This window comes from Salvelinus alpinus, chromosome 11, assembly GCF_045679555.1.
Source record: "Salvelinus alpinus chromosome 11, SLU_Salpinus.1, whole genome shotgun sequence".
NCBI classification, from domain to species: domain Eukaryota; kingdom Metazoa; phylum Chordata; class Actinopteri; order Salmoniformes; family Salmonidae; genus Salvelinus; species Salvelinus alpinus.
The window spans coordinates 29,257,846-29,276,759 of NC_092096.1; the positions used below are offsets into that span (position 1 = coordinate 29,257,846).

At 40.5% G+C, this 18,914-nt stretch overlaps 2 protein-coding genes across 2 annotated transcripts; both read left to right on the forward strand.

The window, feature by feature from the left end:
* The first annotated feature begins 64 nt into the window (after positions 1-64).
* Positions 65-2,136, forward strand: LOC139533890 (mediator of RNA polymerase II transcription subunit 21-like). The gene is made up of 4 exons (XM_071332358.1): positions 65-190; positions 498-612; positions 1,253-1,353; positions 1,843-2,136. Exons 1-4 carry the CDS (start codon positions 149-151, stop codon positions 2,020-2,022), a joined length of 438 nt encoding a protein of 145 aa, XP_071188459.1. The 5' UTR covers positions 65-148; the 3' UTR covers positions 2,023-2,136.
* An 803-nt stretch (positions 2,137-2,939) lies between these two features.
* LOC139533888 (serine/threonine-protein kinase 38-like) lies at positions 2,940-12,111 on the forward strand. The gene is made up of 13 exons (XM_071332355.1): positions 2,940-3,822; positions 5,404-5,543; positions 6,592-6,643; positions 6,790-6,912; positions 7,134-7,341; positions 8,104-8,258; positions 8,418-8,520; positions 8,647-8,708; positions 8,935-9,052; positions 9,200-9,323; positions 10,209-10,304; positions 10,512-10,603; positions 10,951-12,111. Exons 2-13 carry the CDS (start codon positions 5,410-5,412, stop codon positions 11,064-11,066), a joined length of 1,383 nt encoding a protein of 460 aa, XP_071188456.1. The 5' UTR covers positions 2,940-3,822; positions 5,404-5,409; the 3' UTR covers positions 11,067-12,111.
* Positions 12,112-18,914: the final 6,803 nt, after the last annotated feature.

Consider the following 18,914-nt stretch of genomic DNA (forward strand, 5'->3'; position numbering starts at 1 on the left):
CATCTCTGATGCTCCTTTTCCAGTTTTGTTTTCTTTCTTTGATTTTCTTTCACTGTGTGCGTTGTGTACTCCAACCTGTGGGTGGCAACAACACGCTAAGAAACGTTTAGTCTGCCCGGAAATCCAAGGAGTAGGAGAAACAACAAAGATGGCGGACAGGCTAACGCAACTTCAAGATGCAGTCAATTCGGTATGATTTATTTTTTCATTTAGCTATTAGTACACCCCACAATTTTTTTCATGCTCAGCAAATTGTAATGGCACGTTTAGATTGACGTTTAGATTGACTGACTTAGTATTTGGAAGCGGACTAGGCTGATTAATGACAGCTAGCTAGTTGGCTAAGTTCTCTTTATAGGTTCTCGGTTGCAAGGTTTGCTGAGCTAACTAACTTTAGCTACCTAACAAACAATCACGTTGTTTAATGTCTTATATTTGTGTTAAGTCAATATGCTCTCATGACAATATTTTTCTGACGTGTTTTTGATGTCTTTCAGCTTGCTGATCAGTTTTGCAATGCAATCGGGGTGCTGCAGCAGTGTGCACCGCCAGCTTCGTTCAACAACATACAGACAGCAATCAACAAGGACCAGCCATCGAACCCCACTGAGGGTAAGGACATGTCAGATATTAGATCGAAGTGGAATACCATTGGGGCCTGTTTGCCTTTGGGCCGGGCAACCTGAGTTCAAGACTTACACCCATCGTTTACTACAAAGCAAATGTTATTTGCGCCTAATACAACGGGTGTAGATCTTACAGTGAAATGCTTACATACAAGCCCTTAACCAACAATGCACTGGTGTCAGAAGTGGGTTGTACTACAGAAATAGAATCCGTGATTCTATTTCTATGATGTACTCTCATGTGATGCTGTTGGAGGCTAGGGTGGACATAGGAAGGCACTTGAAAGAAAGTTGGAATGCTTCCAGCTCTGAGGGGTTTGTATAAGGAACCTAGCAAATGTAAGTCTGTTACGACTTTTCCCAAGTTGGAGTAGTGGACAGTGTGTTTGCCTTCGGACAGGGTGACCCAAGTTCAAGACATACCCTTGCCATTCGCTTACATTGTTAGCCACCAGCAATGTGAAAGTCATTTTTGACACCTTGCTGATACTAATGTAATTTTATGTTGCATAAATATAATACAATTTGACGGAAATAACGACTTTGACCGGACAGCGCTATTTGCATATGAAAAGTTTACGGATTACACCTTTAATTTGAAATGGGGTTGTTATTTCTTTCCCTAGAGTATGCCCAACTATTTGCTGCACTGATTGCCCGGACAGCTAAGGATGTGGACGTGCTGATTGACTCACTGCCTAGTGAGGAGTCCACAGCAGCTCTACAGGTATGTAGGTTGAATTTACTCCTGTGATTCAACAGGAGTGGAAAACCTCCAACTAGAGTGACATTCCCATCTTGAAAATTATTATAGTACATTCTTTCAAGTGAAAGCGATAGTTCACTTCTAATTCTGTATTGCTATACTCTTACTTTGGAAATAGTATATGGATCCAGGGGAGGGCTGGCTGGAATCTGTAACTACTTTGGTTGCAATCCAAGTCAGACTTGTAAGTGGCTATCCTTAGCATTGGTTACCATAGCCCTGTCCCGGACATACAAACAAATAGCTTTGGTAAATCACCTTATAGGAAGTGTAGATGGGAATATTTACTCTCCACTCTCACTTTGGCACACATTACTTCAATGAGTTCACGCTCAAATAACTACAGTTTCTATACATTTTGTATGGAGATTTTATTGACTTTCTTCGCTCCCTCTTTTTCCCCTCGCCCCCTCTCATCTTTCTTGTCTTACTCCCTGCCCCTCTCCCTAGGCGGCCAGTCTGCGGCAGTTGGAGGAGGAGAATCATGATGCAGCGGCACGTCTCGAAGAGGTGGTATACCGAGGGGACTTGCTACTGGAGAAGATCCAAAGCGCCCTGGCTGATATTGCTCAGTCACAACTTCGTACTCGCAGTGGAGGACCCAGCCAGACCACACCGCCTGAATCATGACCCCCACACATGGGGCAAAGACATTCTCACATCACTTTCTCACATAAATACACCAGAGGGTGCAAATGTGTACAGAAAATCAAATAAAGAGCCCACTGGGTGGACCTGAACAGCTGACCTCTCAAGGATGTGAATCTATGGAAAATACTTCTCTCAATATGTGAGTGGAACATTGGGAAGTTGGTGCTTGGGGAATTCAGTGAGGCAAGCCATGAACCCACATGTTCCTTTACACAAGGACCTTGAGTTCTGCCAGCAAGGAACTGTTTACTCTGTCCTTTTCTTAGCACACTCTATTTTGGATTAAAAAAACACTGCTCGGGTGTCAACATCTGCTGTCATTTTCTTAACCCTGGTTATTTTGAGGATGCTAGTTAAGGGTCTGCTGACTGCTGTTGGTAGCCATTTTTGTACATACTGAAAGCAGCTGGTAAAAGGAACAACAATCCTAAATTGATAGAAGCCCATTTTGCATGCTGCATGCCAACAAATAATAGCCCTTTACAAGCAAGCCCTGTTGTTTTAGAAAGTCAGGTTTTGTATTATTTTATACCAATTTTTTAATCAACAGTTTATTTCAAGGCATAAATGGCATTTTAAAAGTAAGTCGACTGTTTGCATTTCATGTGGAATGTTAGTGCTTGTTTAATGTTTTGTATTTTGATATGCAACAGACAAACCTTGGCCCCACAGAAAGATGGCTTTCAGAATGCCCTTGAATTGAAAGTGTTTTTTTAGTCTTATATACTAAGGGGATTCGATTGAGCAGCCCGGGTTGACCCAGCTATATCTCCTAACGTGACTGGGCGAACTCTTGAGTGAGGTGCACCCTGCTCAAATCGAACGGTAATCTGCACAGCTCGTGATATTGTCAACATTGTGCATCATTGAGAAACATGTATCATAAAATATGTTTGAATTCAACTAGTTTTCATTGGGATGGCAGATGAAGCCTTTTAATCAAAAGCAATCCATTTGGCATGTGAAAAGACAATCCTACTCATTACTACACATGCTTAACCTACATCCCTTTTGTTTTCAGTAGCCCAGTTCCAAAACGAATGCATCAAAGCTAACCCGATTCACCCGGGACATTGATAAAACTCCCTCACTAGCTGGGAAACCGGCCTTCAACGTTTAATTGAAGTGAGAAGTGTTCCAGAGGCTGACTACATTGCAGTCCTATCATCGTTAAACCATTCCCTGTAATGTACTGTATTTTCAATTACTACAATGTAGGCGGCCTGGAACGCAACCATGCTCAGGGTAAACCGGTGGACCGACCTGAAAAAAAGGCATATTACTTTCCTCTGATTGGTAGATAGCTAGGTTACGTCCCCCCAATATTTCCACGACCGATTGCTTAAAATAAGCATTTATTTCATTTTATCTTCTATTGGCTAATCTCGGTGTCATTTCTGTAGCATGTACTTGCGTGGAGTAAGCGTTATGTTTTTAGTGCATCCATTCTGGGACTAATTGGCTATTTTACTATTTACAGGGAGAGTTGAGGTCGAAGATGGATGAATGGAGATGAGCAACGCTTACCAAACCCTTGTACTGTTAGTCTTGTTAAATATCAAAAATAGTTGTCATTGACTCAAGTCTTTTATTTTCTCCATACACAGTCAGTGTTTGCAGTGTGTGTATCTAGTTAACGTTAGATAGCTAGTAACGTTACATAACGTCGAGTCTTTCCCCTCATTCCCTAGCCAAATTTACGGACCTAAATTCTGTCATATTGGAGCAGGGCTGGGCAGCTAGCCTAGCCATCAATTGAATCTGGAGCAGGATACAGAGGTGGGTAAAAGCTATTATTAAATCCAAGTCTGGATAGTTTTTACATTATGGTCAACGTCGATCAGCAACTATCAAGACATAGACAGCCTACACCTAGCCTAGATGTCAAATTGCAATGACAGCATTCAATACAGTTATCTTCTCGTTGGCAGACTTGTTTCGTTGCATGCATACCTGTGGTTTTGTCATGTTTACGTCTGTTACGCAACCCAATGCACAAATCATGGCAATGACGTGTTCATCATCACCTGCTCGTACAGTCCTTATTATTAACACTGGCGCCACATAAGCAGCGTCCTCATCATGGGCATCTTATAGACCTTGAGTAATTGGAATTGAGTGAAATAACATGTCCTTACATTCCAATGTTGCGTCTACGTCCAATCGTTTTCTATTTTGGATTTATCTATGTATCAAATTCAATAGTTAAACATTCTCAAATAACAATGGGACCTCTGAAGCACTGGTTTCAAATCAAACATCACAATTCACAAGCTTTGGTAAGGCCATCAGAAATATCCCTATTTCAATCATGCCTGAATAGTGATGAGATACAGAATGTCTGAAATCCACAAAACAAAGGACATTACTACTAGTACTAACTACTAGCTTAAATCTCAGGAAAATACAATATGTCATTGTTGCTAAATTGATATACCTAATAGTATAGGCAACCGGAGTAGGAGCCTGGTGCACAACTCATGAAAACAGGCATTGGAAATTGTTGTGATTCATTGGACTGGTACATGAGCTCAACCCTATGGACCAGTCCCCCAAGACACTATTCCTCACTGCCTATTGAAATGTTTCTGAGGGCATGGAGCTTGGTGTTGTTCTTGGCTGTGTGTATGTGTCCCAGACAGTCCCCCTCCCTCTGGCATCATGACTGGGTCTTTTCATGCTGAAGGGGAGTTGCTTCCTGTCTGGTGCTGACTCACAGGGTGGAGACCACTTGGTTTCTTGATTGCATGTTTAACGTTCTTTTTTTGCACTGCACACAATGGCCCCTCTCTCTCTCTGCACCTGTCTTTCAAGAAAGAGTGAACTTGCATCAAATCAACGTTTTTTGGTTACGTACACAGTTTAGCAGATGTTATAGCAGGTGCAGCAAAATGCTTATGTTACTAGCACCTAAAAATGCAGTAAGATGTCAAGCAAGAACATAAATAATACAAGATTTTAACAAGCAATAAAGAAATATCCGAATGGATCCAATTAACCTAACAACCCAAATAGCACTGTAACAGTAATCCAAATGAACAACCCAAATAGCACTAACAGTCATCCAAATGCAATCTATACGCATCTACACCGGAGGAATTTACATAAGGTATACTAAGAATAGGTACAGCAGTAACATTAGATGTTTTAGTGTGGGCATAACTGGTCTGTATTATGCAAAGACAAGTTAAAACAGGCTCCTCACTGCTAGTAATAGACAGTAGCGATATAATGTCTCTCAGATATTACTCAACTGGAACTAAAAACTATTGGATGTACAGTAGGCTTATGTTGAATATCAGTACATGTGTATTGGGCCTCAGTCACTCAGTGTTGTCATTATTTCCCTTTGCTCTACAGGATAGTATGGCCATGACGGGAGGGACTGCAGCTGCCCTTCCCATGAGCAACCACACCCGGGAGAGGGTGACCGTGGCCAAGCTGACACTGGAGAACTTCTACAGCACTCTGCTGACACAACACGAGGAGCGTGAGACCAGGTACGTGTCTCCTATAGGCCACCCATTCTCCTATAGGCCACCAATTCTCCTATAGGCCACCCATGCATGTGACAGCCAGGTGTTCCCGAATATTTGCATTTGGCAACGCAAGCTTGTTTGGGCTACATTTTAAGAGGACCCAAATAGTGGGTTGTTATGTTGAGAGAATGAGAGAGACTTTGTTCTTTATAAAATGACTGGGGTTTATTCCAACCCGACCGTCCTCACGTTTGTGAGCTAGCATCACAATCACAACTGTTTAGCTAAAGTACTGTGGCTCCTGTAGGACATCTCTACTATGGTGGGTGAAACCGTAACACACAACAATAACTCTCAGGGTAGGCTATATAGCGTCCATAACATTTGGAGTAGAAATTGCACTTTAATCATTAACAATCATCACAGTTTTATGTCTGAAAAATGTTGATAGATGATCATGAAAGACAACGCCACCACGGCCTAGACTGGGGAAGACTATTTCAGAATAACTAGACTGGGGTAGACTGTTTCAGAATAACTAGACTGGGGAAGACTGTTTCAGAATAACTAGACTGGGGAAGACTGTTTCAGAATAACTAGACTGGGGAAGACTGTTTCAGAATAACTAGACTGGGGAAGACTGTTTCAGAGTAACTAGACTGGGGAAGACTATTTTCAGAATAGCTAGACTGGGGTAGGCTGTTTTCAGTATAGCTAGACTGGGGTAGACTGTTTTCAGTATAGCTAGACTGGGGTAGACTGTTTTCAGTATAGCTAGACTGGGGTAGACTGTTTTCAGAGTAATTAGACTGGGATAGACTGTTTTCAGAGCAGTCTACCCCAGTCTAGTTACTCTGAAAACAGTCTACCCCAGTCTAGTTATTTTCAGAGTAATTAGACTGGGATAGACTGTTTTCAGAGTAATTAGACTGGGATAGACTGTTTTCAGAGTAATTAGACTGGGGTAGACTGTTTTCAGAGTAATTAGACTGGGGTAGACTGTTTTCAGAGTAACTAGACTGGGGTAGACTGTTACAGAATACATGCATGTTCCCCTCTGTTTTTCCAGGCAGAAGAAGCTGGAGAAAGTCATGGATGAGGAAGGCTTGATAGATGAAGAGGTAAACCTCCACTCGTGTGGAACGATGGCTTTAATTCCAATAATGGATTGGAATCAATGTCGTGGGTAGCACTTTCTTTGCATGTTTGCCACATCTACTATTTTAGAGGAAACCAAATGGAACTGATTATTGGTGTTTCTCAACAGAAGGTAATGCGACGCTCCCAGCACGCCAGGAAGGAGACAGAGTTCCTGCGGCTGAAGAGGACCCGGCTGGGCCTGGACGACTTTGAGTCACTAAAGGTCATTGGTCGAGGCGCTTTTGGAGAGGTAGGTTATTATATCTCTCTTCAGTTTATTTTCTTTATATGGACCTTTGAGTGTATGCTGGTACTGATTGTCGATTAATATGGTCTTTACTGAAGCTTTCAAAAAAGTTTGCAATGCATGGTTTGGTCTGACCTCTCATTTTATAAAACAGTTAGCAACTAATTACACTTAAGCCTCTCAAATGTGGCATACTCATGTGTGACTCCTACGTTTGTCCTCAGGTCCGCTTGGTGCAGAAAAAAGACACCGGGCACATATATGCCATGAAGATCTTGAGGAAAGCTGACATGTTAGAGAAGGAGCAGGTGGCTCATATTCGGGCAGAGAGGGACATCTTGGTGGAGGCGGACGGGGCCTGGGTGGTCAAGATGTTCTACAGTTTCCAGGATAAGAGGAACCTCTACCTCATCATGGAGTTTCTACCTGGAGGTGGGTTTCTCTTGCTGGACACAGTCTGACTCCACAAATTACATCAAACCATTTTTTATTAGATATAATTATTAGGAAGAAATATAGTGACATTACACATTGTACATAGACATCTAGAGCAGGGTTCTTTAACCTTTCCCATCATGTTAGTAATAAAAACTATTTTCACATCTTGTCGGGTGAATGATAATGTCAAGGAAAAGCAATCAATGAATAGATTTGGTAGATAGTTTTTCATTATTTTAGCCTCCCCACATGATAATTGAAAGAGGGAAGTGTAAACTTTAACATAGCCAAAAATGAATGTCCAAGTTAAGAAAGTTTTACCAGGAGCTCCACTGAGTGTAGTTAACAACAATGAGTGTAATTTGGTCTGACGAATCCCGGTTCGTGTTGCGTCATGCTGATGGCAACGTCTGGTTTTGGCATAAGCAGCATGAGTCCATGGACCCATCCGGCCTGGTGTCTACGGTACAGGCTGGTAGTAATATGTGGGGAATGTTTTCCTGGCACACGTTAGGTCCCTTGATACCGATTGTGCAACGTCTGAATGCCACACCTTGTACTATCCATGCCCCGACAAATTCAGGCTGTTCTGGAGACAAAAGGGGTTCTACCCGGTACTGGATGGGTGTAGCTAATAAACTGGCCAATGAGTGTATACTGTTATTATATACTTTAATTTAATTGGTCATCTGTTACACACATGTAAAAAAAACGGGGTTAGTGGCATAGTGTCATTAATATCAATTCAATGTGCAGGTGACATGATGACCCTGCTGATGAAAAAGGACACCCTGTCTGAAGAGGCTACCCAGTTCTACATAGCTGAGACCGTCCTGGCCATCGACTCCATCCACCAGCTGGGTTTCATCCACAGAGACATCAAACCTGATAACCTGCTTCTGGACTCCAGAGTGAGACATGGGCCTGGTCCAGGCCTACCCCTGTACACAAACAGATAGACACATGCTCAGAGACACGCACACAGAGAAGCATTCACTTAGATGGCCAATTAAAGTATATAATAACCGTTCGTATTGAAGGTGTGATCGGAGAGTCTTTTTCTTCTCCAGGGCCATGTAAAGCTGTCTGATTTTGGTCTGTGTACGGGACTGAAGAAGGCCCACCGTACAGAGTTCTACAGGAACCTCACACACAACCCTCCCAGTGACTTCTGTGAGTCACTCTTTACAACCTGTGAATCATTCACTTTTATTTTCATTCAGACAAAATATAATTTGTTTGTTCAGTCGTTTTTATGGGAGAACACTGCCATGTCTTTGAACTTGCAATATTCCACAGCCTTCCAAAACATGAACTCAAAGAGAAAAGCAGAGACGTGGAAGAAGAACCGGAGGCAACTGGTAAGAGTTTGTGCATGTGAGAGACTATATATTTTACCGCCCATTATATCTTTGGTACTGCCCTTCCCAATGGTCCTTTGAGTAGGATCCCTCTTAGGGATCTCATCAGGGTTTTTGTTAAGGATCCTCTGAGCACCATGGACTGTGAAACAAGCACACCCAATACTGTAGCCTTTGGGTTGTATTTACTTACTAGTGTCTCCCCATCTGTTTGTTTAACCAACAGGCCTACTCCACAGTAGGAACACCAGACTACATTGCACCAGAGGTGTTCCTGCAGACGGGATACAACAAGCTCTGTGACTGGTGGTCTCTGGGGGTCATCATGTATGAGATGCTGATAGGTATGTCTATGTAACCGAGTCAATTACAACATGCCCAAGTATGTTTCATTAGGAACTCAAAGATAGGACATTTTTTCAGAAAGTTAGCTGGCTAACTCATTGCTCCTACTTTGTAACATACTGACATTCTCCCCTGGTGTCTCTCAGGGTACCCCCCGTTCTGTTCTGAAACACCCCAGGAGACGTATAGGAAGGTGATGAACTGGAAGGAGACCTTGGTCTTCCCCCCTGAGGTGCCCATCTCAGAGCGGGCCAAGGACTTGATTCTCAGGTTTGTGGTCATATGAAACCTTATAGGATAGCCGCTTGTGTGTATGTATCAACGTGTATTGTCCTCTTAGGAAAAAAGTATTGTAACACTTTACTGGTAAAAATGTTTTATTTTTTATTTCACCTTTATTTAACCAGGTAGGCCAGTTGAGAACAAGTTCTCATTTACAATTGCAACCTGGCCAAGATGAAGCAAAGCAGTGCGACAAAAACAACACAGAGTTACACATGGGATAAACAAACGCACAGTCAACAACACAATAGAAAAATCTATGTAAAGTGTGCACAAATGTAGTAAGATTAGGGAGGTAAGGCAATAAATAGGCTATAGAGGCAAAATAATTACAATTTAGCATTAACACTGGAATGATAGATGTGCAGATGATGATGTGCAAGTAGAGATACTGGGGTGCAAAAGAGCAATAAAAACAAAAACAATATGGGGATGAGGTAGTTGGGTGGGCTATTTACAGATGGGCTGTGTACCTGTGCAGTGATCCGTAAGCTGCTCTGACAGCTAACGCTTATAGTTAGTGTTTTAATACTTGTTATAAAGATGTGTGAGCCTTTTATAATGTCTTATATTTTAGGCCTATAGCTTCACATTTGCTAGATTGGGTGAACTCAAAATAGCTGTTACTCATGATCATTATGAGATGTTAATGACGAAGACATTTATAAGGTGGTCATACATGTTAATAACATGTCTTATAATGCATTATAACTGGATCGTAAGTCACATCTGCAGGCTGAGTTACCAAAATGATCACATCCACAAAAACACGCCGTATCAAACTGCAGTAAAGTAGACATTTTATTTCAGCGCAATGGATTTCCTCTTGTGAAACAAAGGCTTTGGTGCTCCAACAACATGAACCCATTTCAGGTACTGTAATGACGCTGAGAACCGTGTTGGTGCTGTGAGTGTTGAGGAGATGAAGAGTCACGCCTTCTTTGAGCCTGTGGACTGGGAACACATCAGGTATGTGTTTGTTCTTCAGTACATACGTGTGTGTGTCTAATCATGTATGATGGCAATATCTTAAAGGAGGTATAAGATGCAATCACAGCCCAAACAAAAGCCAAGTCACTTAGCTTTAATTTGGTTGTCTTTGGTGCGTTTCAGCAAAATGCATTAGGAAAAAGGTTTTAAATAGACCAACGGCTCACATTTGCCTTCCTTCCATAGGGAAAGACCAGCCGCCATCTCCATTGAGATCAAGAGCATCGATGACACATCGAACTTTGATGAGTTCCCAGAATCGGACATCCTTCAGCCAGGTAATAATAATCACTTTGTCTCTATTACTACTTTGAGCTGCATTTCATGTATGAAAAGTGTTTCACAATAAGCATGAAATGAATGATAAAATGTAAAAACTATTAAAGCAGAAGAAACAATGTGCTGCAGTGCAGGTTTGCTTTGGTGTACAGGAATATTTGAGTCATCATCTCCAATTTAGATTAAATAGGACCCATAGTACTGTTGTTATTCACACATTCCTACAGTTCTGAGATCTAGATTAATTTCCTATTCAGTTTTGCCCTCTAGTGGCAAGGAGGAGACAATAACACTGGTATTAACCTTAATACACTGTTGTATATAATTTACAATCTTGTTGTTTCAGTTTCCAACGTGACGGAGCCAGACAAATCCAAGGACTGGGTGTTCCTGAACTACACCTACAAGAGATTTGAGGGGCTGACTCAGCGAGGCACCATCCCCACATACATGAAGGCCTGAGATGAGGAGGCCATGAGGGAAATGGGAGAGACAATGTAGACACAGGGTTGGGCGGTAAACACCTGCTGTGCTGAAAGCACAGGATCAAGAATGATGATGATGAGGAGGAGGTTCTTGGCTTCATGCTTCACCGGGGTTTTCCTGCTTGGCCACATCCATTGGGGCACCAACGGCAAGGGATATAAATAATACATGTATGTATTTTGTCTTAGGCCTTGCTTGGGCTGTTAAAGGGGAAGTTTGTGTTTTACAACCTGATGTTAGATGGTTCCTCAACCTGAAAAAAACTGAACTTCCCCTTTGAAGTGACTACTACTAGGTGACTAAATCAACGGGCGCGTTCTTCTGCCCAGGCGTTACTGAAGTGTGCCAGATCTTACAACACTTGGATAGGTATTTTACCTATTGGCTAACCACATGTTATAGCAATCTGGTGTCCGAAGGCATAGTCGATGACGAGGTACGCAACCATTGGTTGATGAAACGTCTGAGCAGGGGAACGCGACCATCATATCTGCATGTTTACACACTGATTTGCAGGGTCTAAAACGCTGGAGAAGGACTGCCCCACACACAGGGTATTCGTTTGGGGTTATCCTAGTGACCTCATGTATGACTGCAGAAAAATGCATGTAGTTAATGTTAAGTAAACGTTGTTTGCTGAACTTGTAGGTATAAAAAGTTCTAACGTTTCAAGTCTTTTATGGTTGCCATGTTAGCCAAAAAGTTTCATGCTAGTTACAATGCAAATAGTAATCCTTCCGTCATGGAACGTTCGCTGCTAACATGGAATATGGTGAGCCATCCGTACATGTATCTATGGCTCTGGGATTAATCCATTGTGATGTCTATTCAATGCCTTGATAATCTGGAATTTAATAGCTCAAAATTATTTAATGTAATGTAGAAGCAGATTTGTTTTTGCAAGTTAGAGGACAAGTCATGGATGTCAATGGAAATTCAATGCTACTAATACTTAAAGGTTGCAATATGATGTAGATGCAGAAAGTAAACAGTATATTGGATCAATTTCCGCAACAACTAAGAGCGTTGAAGCGTGATACTCAACTTCTCTGCTTTTTTTTGGTCGCGTGGCTACCACGCTGTATATGGTATGAAGCGAACCCGTGCAGATGCTGTGTGTGACTGCGGGAGAGCAACATTGCGTCATTTTGCTGAGTCTAACTTTACATTAGTTACATTTCTGTTCAAATTTATTGACAAAGATATCAGATGGCACTTTTTTTTTTTTTAAAGAACATTGGAAATCATGTTTGATCTCCACTTCACATCGCTCCCCAAAATGCATCCATTTAAGTTAGGAACTACATTTTCAATTACATGTACTTTTTTTATAGTAAACATTTACTCAACTTTAGTGACCACCCACTGTGGGTGATGTCATAAAAATAGATATTCAAACGTAAGGGTCAAACATTTCAGCGATTCCGATTTAGTTGTGCACCTCAGCACAACTTGCATATCCAATAATCTAAACTTGTGTAATGTTGCCCTGGCTACAGTTCCTTCCAAAAGTATTCATCCCCTTTGGCGTTTTTCCTATTTTGTTGCATTACAACCTGTAATTTAAATTGATTTTTATTTGGATTTCATGTAATGGACATACACAAAATAGTCCAAATTGGTAAAGTGAAATGAAAAAAATAACTTGTTTAAAAAAACGTCAAAGTGGTGCGTGCATATGTATTCTCACCCTTTGCAATGAAGCCCCTGAATAAGATCTGGTGCAACCAATTACCTTCAGAAATCACATAATTAGTTAGATTGCAAACATGTGGACTTTAAGTGTCACATGATCTGTCACATGATGTCAGTATATAGACACCTGTTCGGAAAGGCCACAGAGTCTGCAACACCACTAAGCAAGCGGCGCAATGAAGACCAAGGAGCGCTCCAAACAGGTCAGGGACAAAGTTGTGGAGAAGTACAGATCAGGGTTGAGTTATTTAAGAAAAATCTGAAACTTTGAACATCCCACGGAGCTCAATTATTAAAAAATGGAAAGAAAATGGCACCACAACAAACCTGCCAAGAGAGGGCTGCCCACCAAAACTCACGGACCAGGCAAGGAGGGCATTAATCAGAGAGGCAACAGAGACCAAAGACAACATTGAAGGAGCTGCAAAGCTCTACAACGGAGATTGGAGTATCTGTCCATAGGACCACTTTAAGCCGTACACCCCACAGAACTGGGCTTTATGGAAGAGTGGCCAGAAAAAAAACATTGCTTAAAGAAAAGAATAAGCGAACACATTTGGTGTTCGCCAAAAGGCATGTGGGAGACTCCCCAAACATATGGAAGAAGGTACTCTGGTCAGATGAGACTAAAATGTAGCTTTTTGGCCATCAAGGAAAAATACCTCCCATCACCCCAAGGACACCATCCCCACAGTGAAGCATGGTGGTGGCAGCATCATGCTGTGGGGATGTTTTTCATCGGCAGGGACTGGGAAACTGGTCAGAATTGAAGGAATGATGGATGGCGCTAAATACAGGGAAATTCTTGAGGGAAACCTGCTTCAGTCTTCCAGAGATTTGAGACTGGGACGGAGGTTCACCTTCCAGCAGGACAATGACCCTAAGCATGCTGCTAAAGCAACACTTGAGTGGTTTAAGGGGAAACATTTAAATGTCTTGGAATGGCCTAGTCAAAGCCCAGACCTCAATCCAATAGAGAATCTGTGGTATGACTTAAAGATTGCTGTACACCCATCCAACTTGAAAGAGCTGTAGCAGTTTTGCCTTGAAGAATGGGCAAAAATCCCAGTGGCTATATGTGCCAAGCTTATAGAGACACCCCAAGGGACTTGCAGCTGTAATTGCTGCAAAAGGTGGCTCTACAAAGTATTGGCTTTGGGGGGGTGAATAGGTATGCACGCTCAAGTTTTGTTTTTTTGTCTTATTTCTTGTTTGTTTCACACACACAAATATTTTGCATCTTCAAAGTGTTAGGCATGTTGTGTAAATCAAATTTATACAAACTCCAGGTTGTAAGACAACAAAATGGGGTAAATACTTTCCCAAGACACTGTATCTGGCACAGGTCAAAGTTCAAATGCTATGTGATCTGGAGCAGGTGTAAATTCAATGTATTAAATTATTTATTTTGACCCTGAACAAATTGATAAATCTCCAAATGTTTGCAGAAGTTAACACCCAAACACACCACAAATTAGGATGCATCATGTGTTAATGAGCAATTAAAGTGTTGATAACTAAAACGAAATACCTCAAATATAACAATGCTAGAAGATACCCGTAGACTTCCAGTCATTGCGCTAACGCTAGTTAGCATTAACTTGCGAAACTACCTCTAACTTCCTTCATACTGGACACAGACATAAAAAGGGTATCCAGGACTTCATCTGACTCTGGGTAAGTAGATAAAGGGCCTCATTGCCAAAATCCTGAAGTATCCCTTTAACTTGTAAATGATTCAAGAATGGAAATAAAAACGAATTGTTTACATAGAGAAGAAGAGTTAAGGTAACTTTTTCATAAAAGGTAGTTTAACTCAAATTCATTATTTGATGCATTTGTTCATTCTTAACTTGATTTGTCTTTCACCGGAACATGTTACAAATATATTAAAGGGATAGGTCACCCAAATTACAAAATTGCACATTGGTTACCTTACCCTTAAGCAGTCTAAGCTTTGGTTTTAATTTCCTGGCACTGTTACCAAATGTTAATGTTTTAGCATTTGTGGCACAAATAACTGTAATTTGGGTGAACTATCCCTTTTTATTTAACTATGCAAGTCCAGTTAAGAACAAATTCTTATTTACAATGACGGCCTATCGGGGAACAGTTGGTTAACTGCCTTGTTCAGGGGCAGAAAGACAGATTTGTACCTTGTCAGCTCGGGGATTCGATCCAGCAATATTTCGGTTACTGGCCCAACGCTCTAACCACTAGGCTACCTGCCGCAAGATTATTATAATTTTTTGGTGAAAAGGCACCCAAGCATCGATCATCATGTCACCAGAATAAAACCCTCAGTGTCTATTGGAAAGGAGCATCAAGCTCATCACTGTTCACTTTCACTACGGGTGGAATTCATCCTAATTTATTTCATCTGTAGCATATAAACTGCATGTTTTCCCGAGTCGTGGTGGGAGGACCACACAATATCATCGCGTGACTCCAAATTTACTTCGAATGATGTTTATTATAGCAATACGTGCCCATAAAGGAGTTTCCACCGCCATTTATAGCATAATTCATTTTATCTGCACAAAGATCGCCTATTGTCTACAGTGTTTTGTAGACATGTGTCGTCACATTTTTTATTCAACATGTACTTTACTCGCGTAAAAAGGTTGGATGGAAACCTGGTTAGTAACATATTATTTCCCACCCCAAAAAATCCTGTGAGGTATGTGCAAGTGTTTTAATGAACCCTGTTTTCTATTCCTGGGAAAGGAGATTGCAAGAGGATTTCCTTGGATGGAAGACTTGATTTCCATCAGAGTAAATCATTAGTTGTAATATCTTTCACAGCAAACAGCAGTATATTCCATAGGTACAATCTCATAATATAGGCTACTCTGAATTATGGTCTTGAAGACAGTTGGACTAAGCGATTGTAGTGGATATTGTATAACTGCAATATATACTTGCAATAGATTGCTTGTTTGTTACATTTATAATCACTGTTTTTATTAAATAGTTAGGTAGCCACATAGAGGATATGACTGAACTGGAAGCCTAACGTGATGTATATATTTCACTAGGGGATAAATGGTAATGACTGAGTGTACCTCGCCAAAACCAAATGAACTTGATCTAATGACCTCAGTCAAAGAAGGTCTTACACAGGCAGGCCAATTCTGATATTTTTCCCACTAATTAGTCTTTTGACCACACACATTAGATATTTTCACATCATATATTTATCAGAGATTATCTGATTGGTTAAAAAAAATACATGTGTGAAAAAATTATCAGAATTGGTCTGCCTGTGTAAACGCAGCCTTATTTTTATAGATGTGTTTTATTCAATAAGTTCTAATCTTAGCATTAATCGGCCATTGTTTTGCATGCCCATTAACTGTTGCCTCAGGACAATGATCCAGTGTTACTGAATGGTAAAGGAAATAACTGTCAGTGAACACTGACCAAGGATGTCTAAGTGTTTTATGTTGTTTATTTGTAATAGGTATAGTAAGGATGGATGGGGTAATTGATATATTCACTGTAGAACTATATATGTACAAAACTTTTTGAATATTTGAGTTCACTCACACTCAAAATAAACGATTCCAAAACTACAAAGCCCAGAATGATTTAGAACTTTGAGAACCAGGCTCCTATTGGTACAAAATGGATCCAAATGGATAAGTCACTACATCGGTTGACTATCTTACTGTGTTAGGTACAAGGAACAATGAGCATGCAGTCAGATTTCTGCTGCTGAAAGTATCCCAGTAGGGTGCGCCATTGACTTGCGCTAAAAACAATTTCAGTTGAGCACAGACAATTCAATAAAAAAACAGTCAACTTGTTTCTGAATGAAGTAGAAGGTAGTTTTCATTTGTCATGTGCTTGTGAAACATGTTACGTATGTACAGTTGAAGTCAGAAGTTTACATACACCTTAGCCAAATACATTTAAACTCAGTTTTTCACAATTCCTGACATTTAATCCTAGTAAAAAAAAACTGTTTTTAGGTCAGTATCACCACTTTATTTAAGAATGTGAAATTTCAGAATAATAGTTGAGTGATTTATTTCAGCTTTTTTTTTTTCATCATATACCCAGTGGGTCAGAAGTTAACATACACTCAATTAGTATTTGGTAGCATTGCCTTTAAATTGTTTAACTTGGGTCGAAAGTTTTGGGTAGCTTTCCACAATAAATTTTGGCCCATTCCTCCTGACAGAGCTGGTGTAACTGAGTCAGGATTGTAGGCATCCTTGCTCGCACACGCTTTTTCAGTTCTGCCCACGAATTTTCTATAGGATTGAGGTCAGGGCTTTGTGATGGCCACTCCAATACCTTGACTTTGTTGTCGTTAAGCCATTTTGCAACAACATTTTTTTTCTGAGGTCTTGGCTGAATTCTTTTGATTTTTCCATGATGTCAAGCAAAGAGGCACTGAGTTTGAAGGTAGGCCTTGAAATACATCCACAGGTACACCTCCAATTGACTCAAATGATGTCAATTAGCCTATCAGAAGCTTCTAAAGCCACGACATCAGTTTCTGGTATTTTACAAGCTGTTTAAAGGCTCAGTCAACTTAGTGTATGTGAACTTCTGACCCACTGGAATTGTGATACAGTGAAATAATCTGTCTGTAAACAATTGTTGGAAAAATGACTTGTGTCATGCACAACCGACTTGCCAAAACTATAATCTGTTAACAAGAAATTTGTTCAGTGGTTGAGAAACAAGTTTTAATAACTCCAACATAAGTGTATGTAAACTTCCGACTTCAACTGTATGTATGTATGTATACTGAACAAAAATATAAACGCAACATTTCAAGTGTTGGTCCCATTTTTCATAGGCTGAAATAAAAGATCCCAAAAATGTTCCAAATGCATAAATCGTATTTCTCTCAAATTTTGTGCACAAATTTGTTTACATCCCTGTTAGTGAGCATTTCTACTTTGCCAAGATAACCCATCCACCTGTTGTGGCATATCAAGAAGCTGATAAAACAGCATGATCATTACACAGGTGCACCTTGTGCTGGGGACAAGAAAATGCTACTAAAATGTGCAGTTTTGTCTCACAAAACAATGCCAGAGATGTCTTAAGTGTTGAGGGAGTGTGCAATTGGCATGTTGACTGCAGGAATGTCCACCAGAGCTGTTGCCAGAGAATTCAATGTCAATTTCTTTTCTTTTTCACCTCCCCATTAAATCGAGTTAAGGAGGAAATCGACCTCAGCAGCCTTAATGGAGAATAGAAGGCTGCATATATTCCCTTTGGACAGTAAAATGAAATTACTCTATATCGCATCTGCCAGTCTTTATTAGCGCTTATAATGCTTTTAAATGTTCACAAATAACAAAATGCATGTATTAATGCTATATACATTATTAATTACGCCTATTATAAAGTATTACCAATATATTTCTCTCCCCAAAAAATATTTCGGGAATATATACAGTAGCCTATATATCCTATTGATGGTAGCCTTTGTTCATTTCCAAACATTCATGTAGGAAGTTCGCATGCACTTTTAGAGACGGGGCGGATCTTAGCCACTGATTACTTTTTATTCAAATGACGGATGTTGTGACATCGCATGTTTAACTACAATGCTATGGCTACACAATAATAAATGTCTCACGGTTGTAGCCTATGATTTCCCCGTCACTGGATTTACCTATTGTCACTCAGAGACATAGGCCTATTATATTCGCCAAGGCAAGACGTTTTGCCAAAACACAGCCTATTTTACAGATATGACAATATTTTGTAGGCTAGATAGTAGCGTAAATACATGTAGGCAAACTTGTGGTTCAATGTATTTATTCGCAGTGTCTTGACAATTTAAGATATCACAGTGACCAATGGTCATGCGTAAAAGGCAACTCGTTATAAATGTCCTCAATCCATAATGTATTTATTCGCAGTGTCTTGACAATTTAAGATATCACAGTGACCAATGGTCATGCGTAAAAGGCAACTCGTTATAAATGTCCTCAATCCATGACGCTCAAGACTAACCTATACAATTTCACTTTTTCCCCCACATTTATATAACGTTGTGTGCGGGGCTGTAAAGTGTTCTCGGACGCACGTTTACTTTCGTTGTAGACGGGTGTATTCAATTCCGCCGATTCTGTTGCAAACCGTTTCTTAAACGGAACG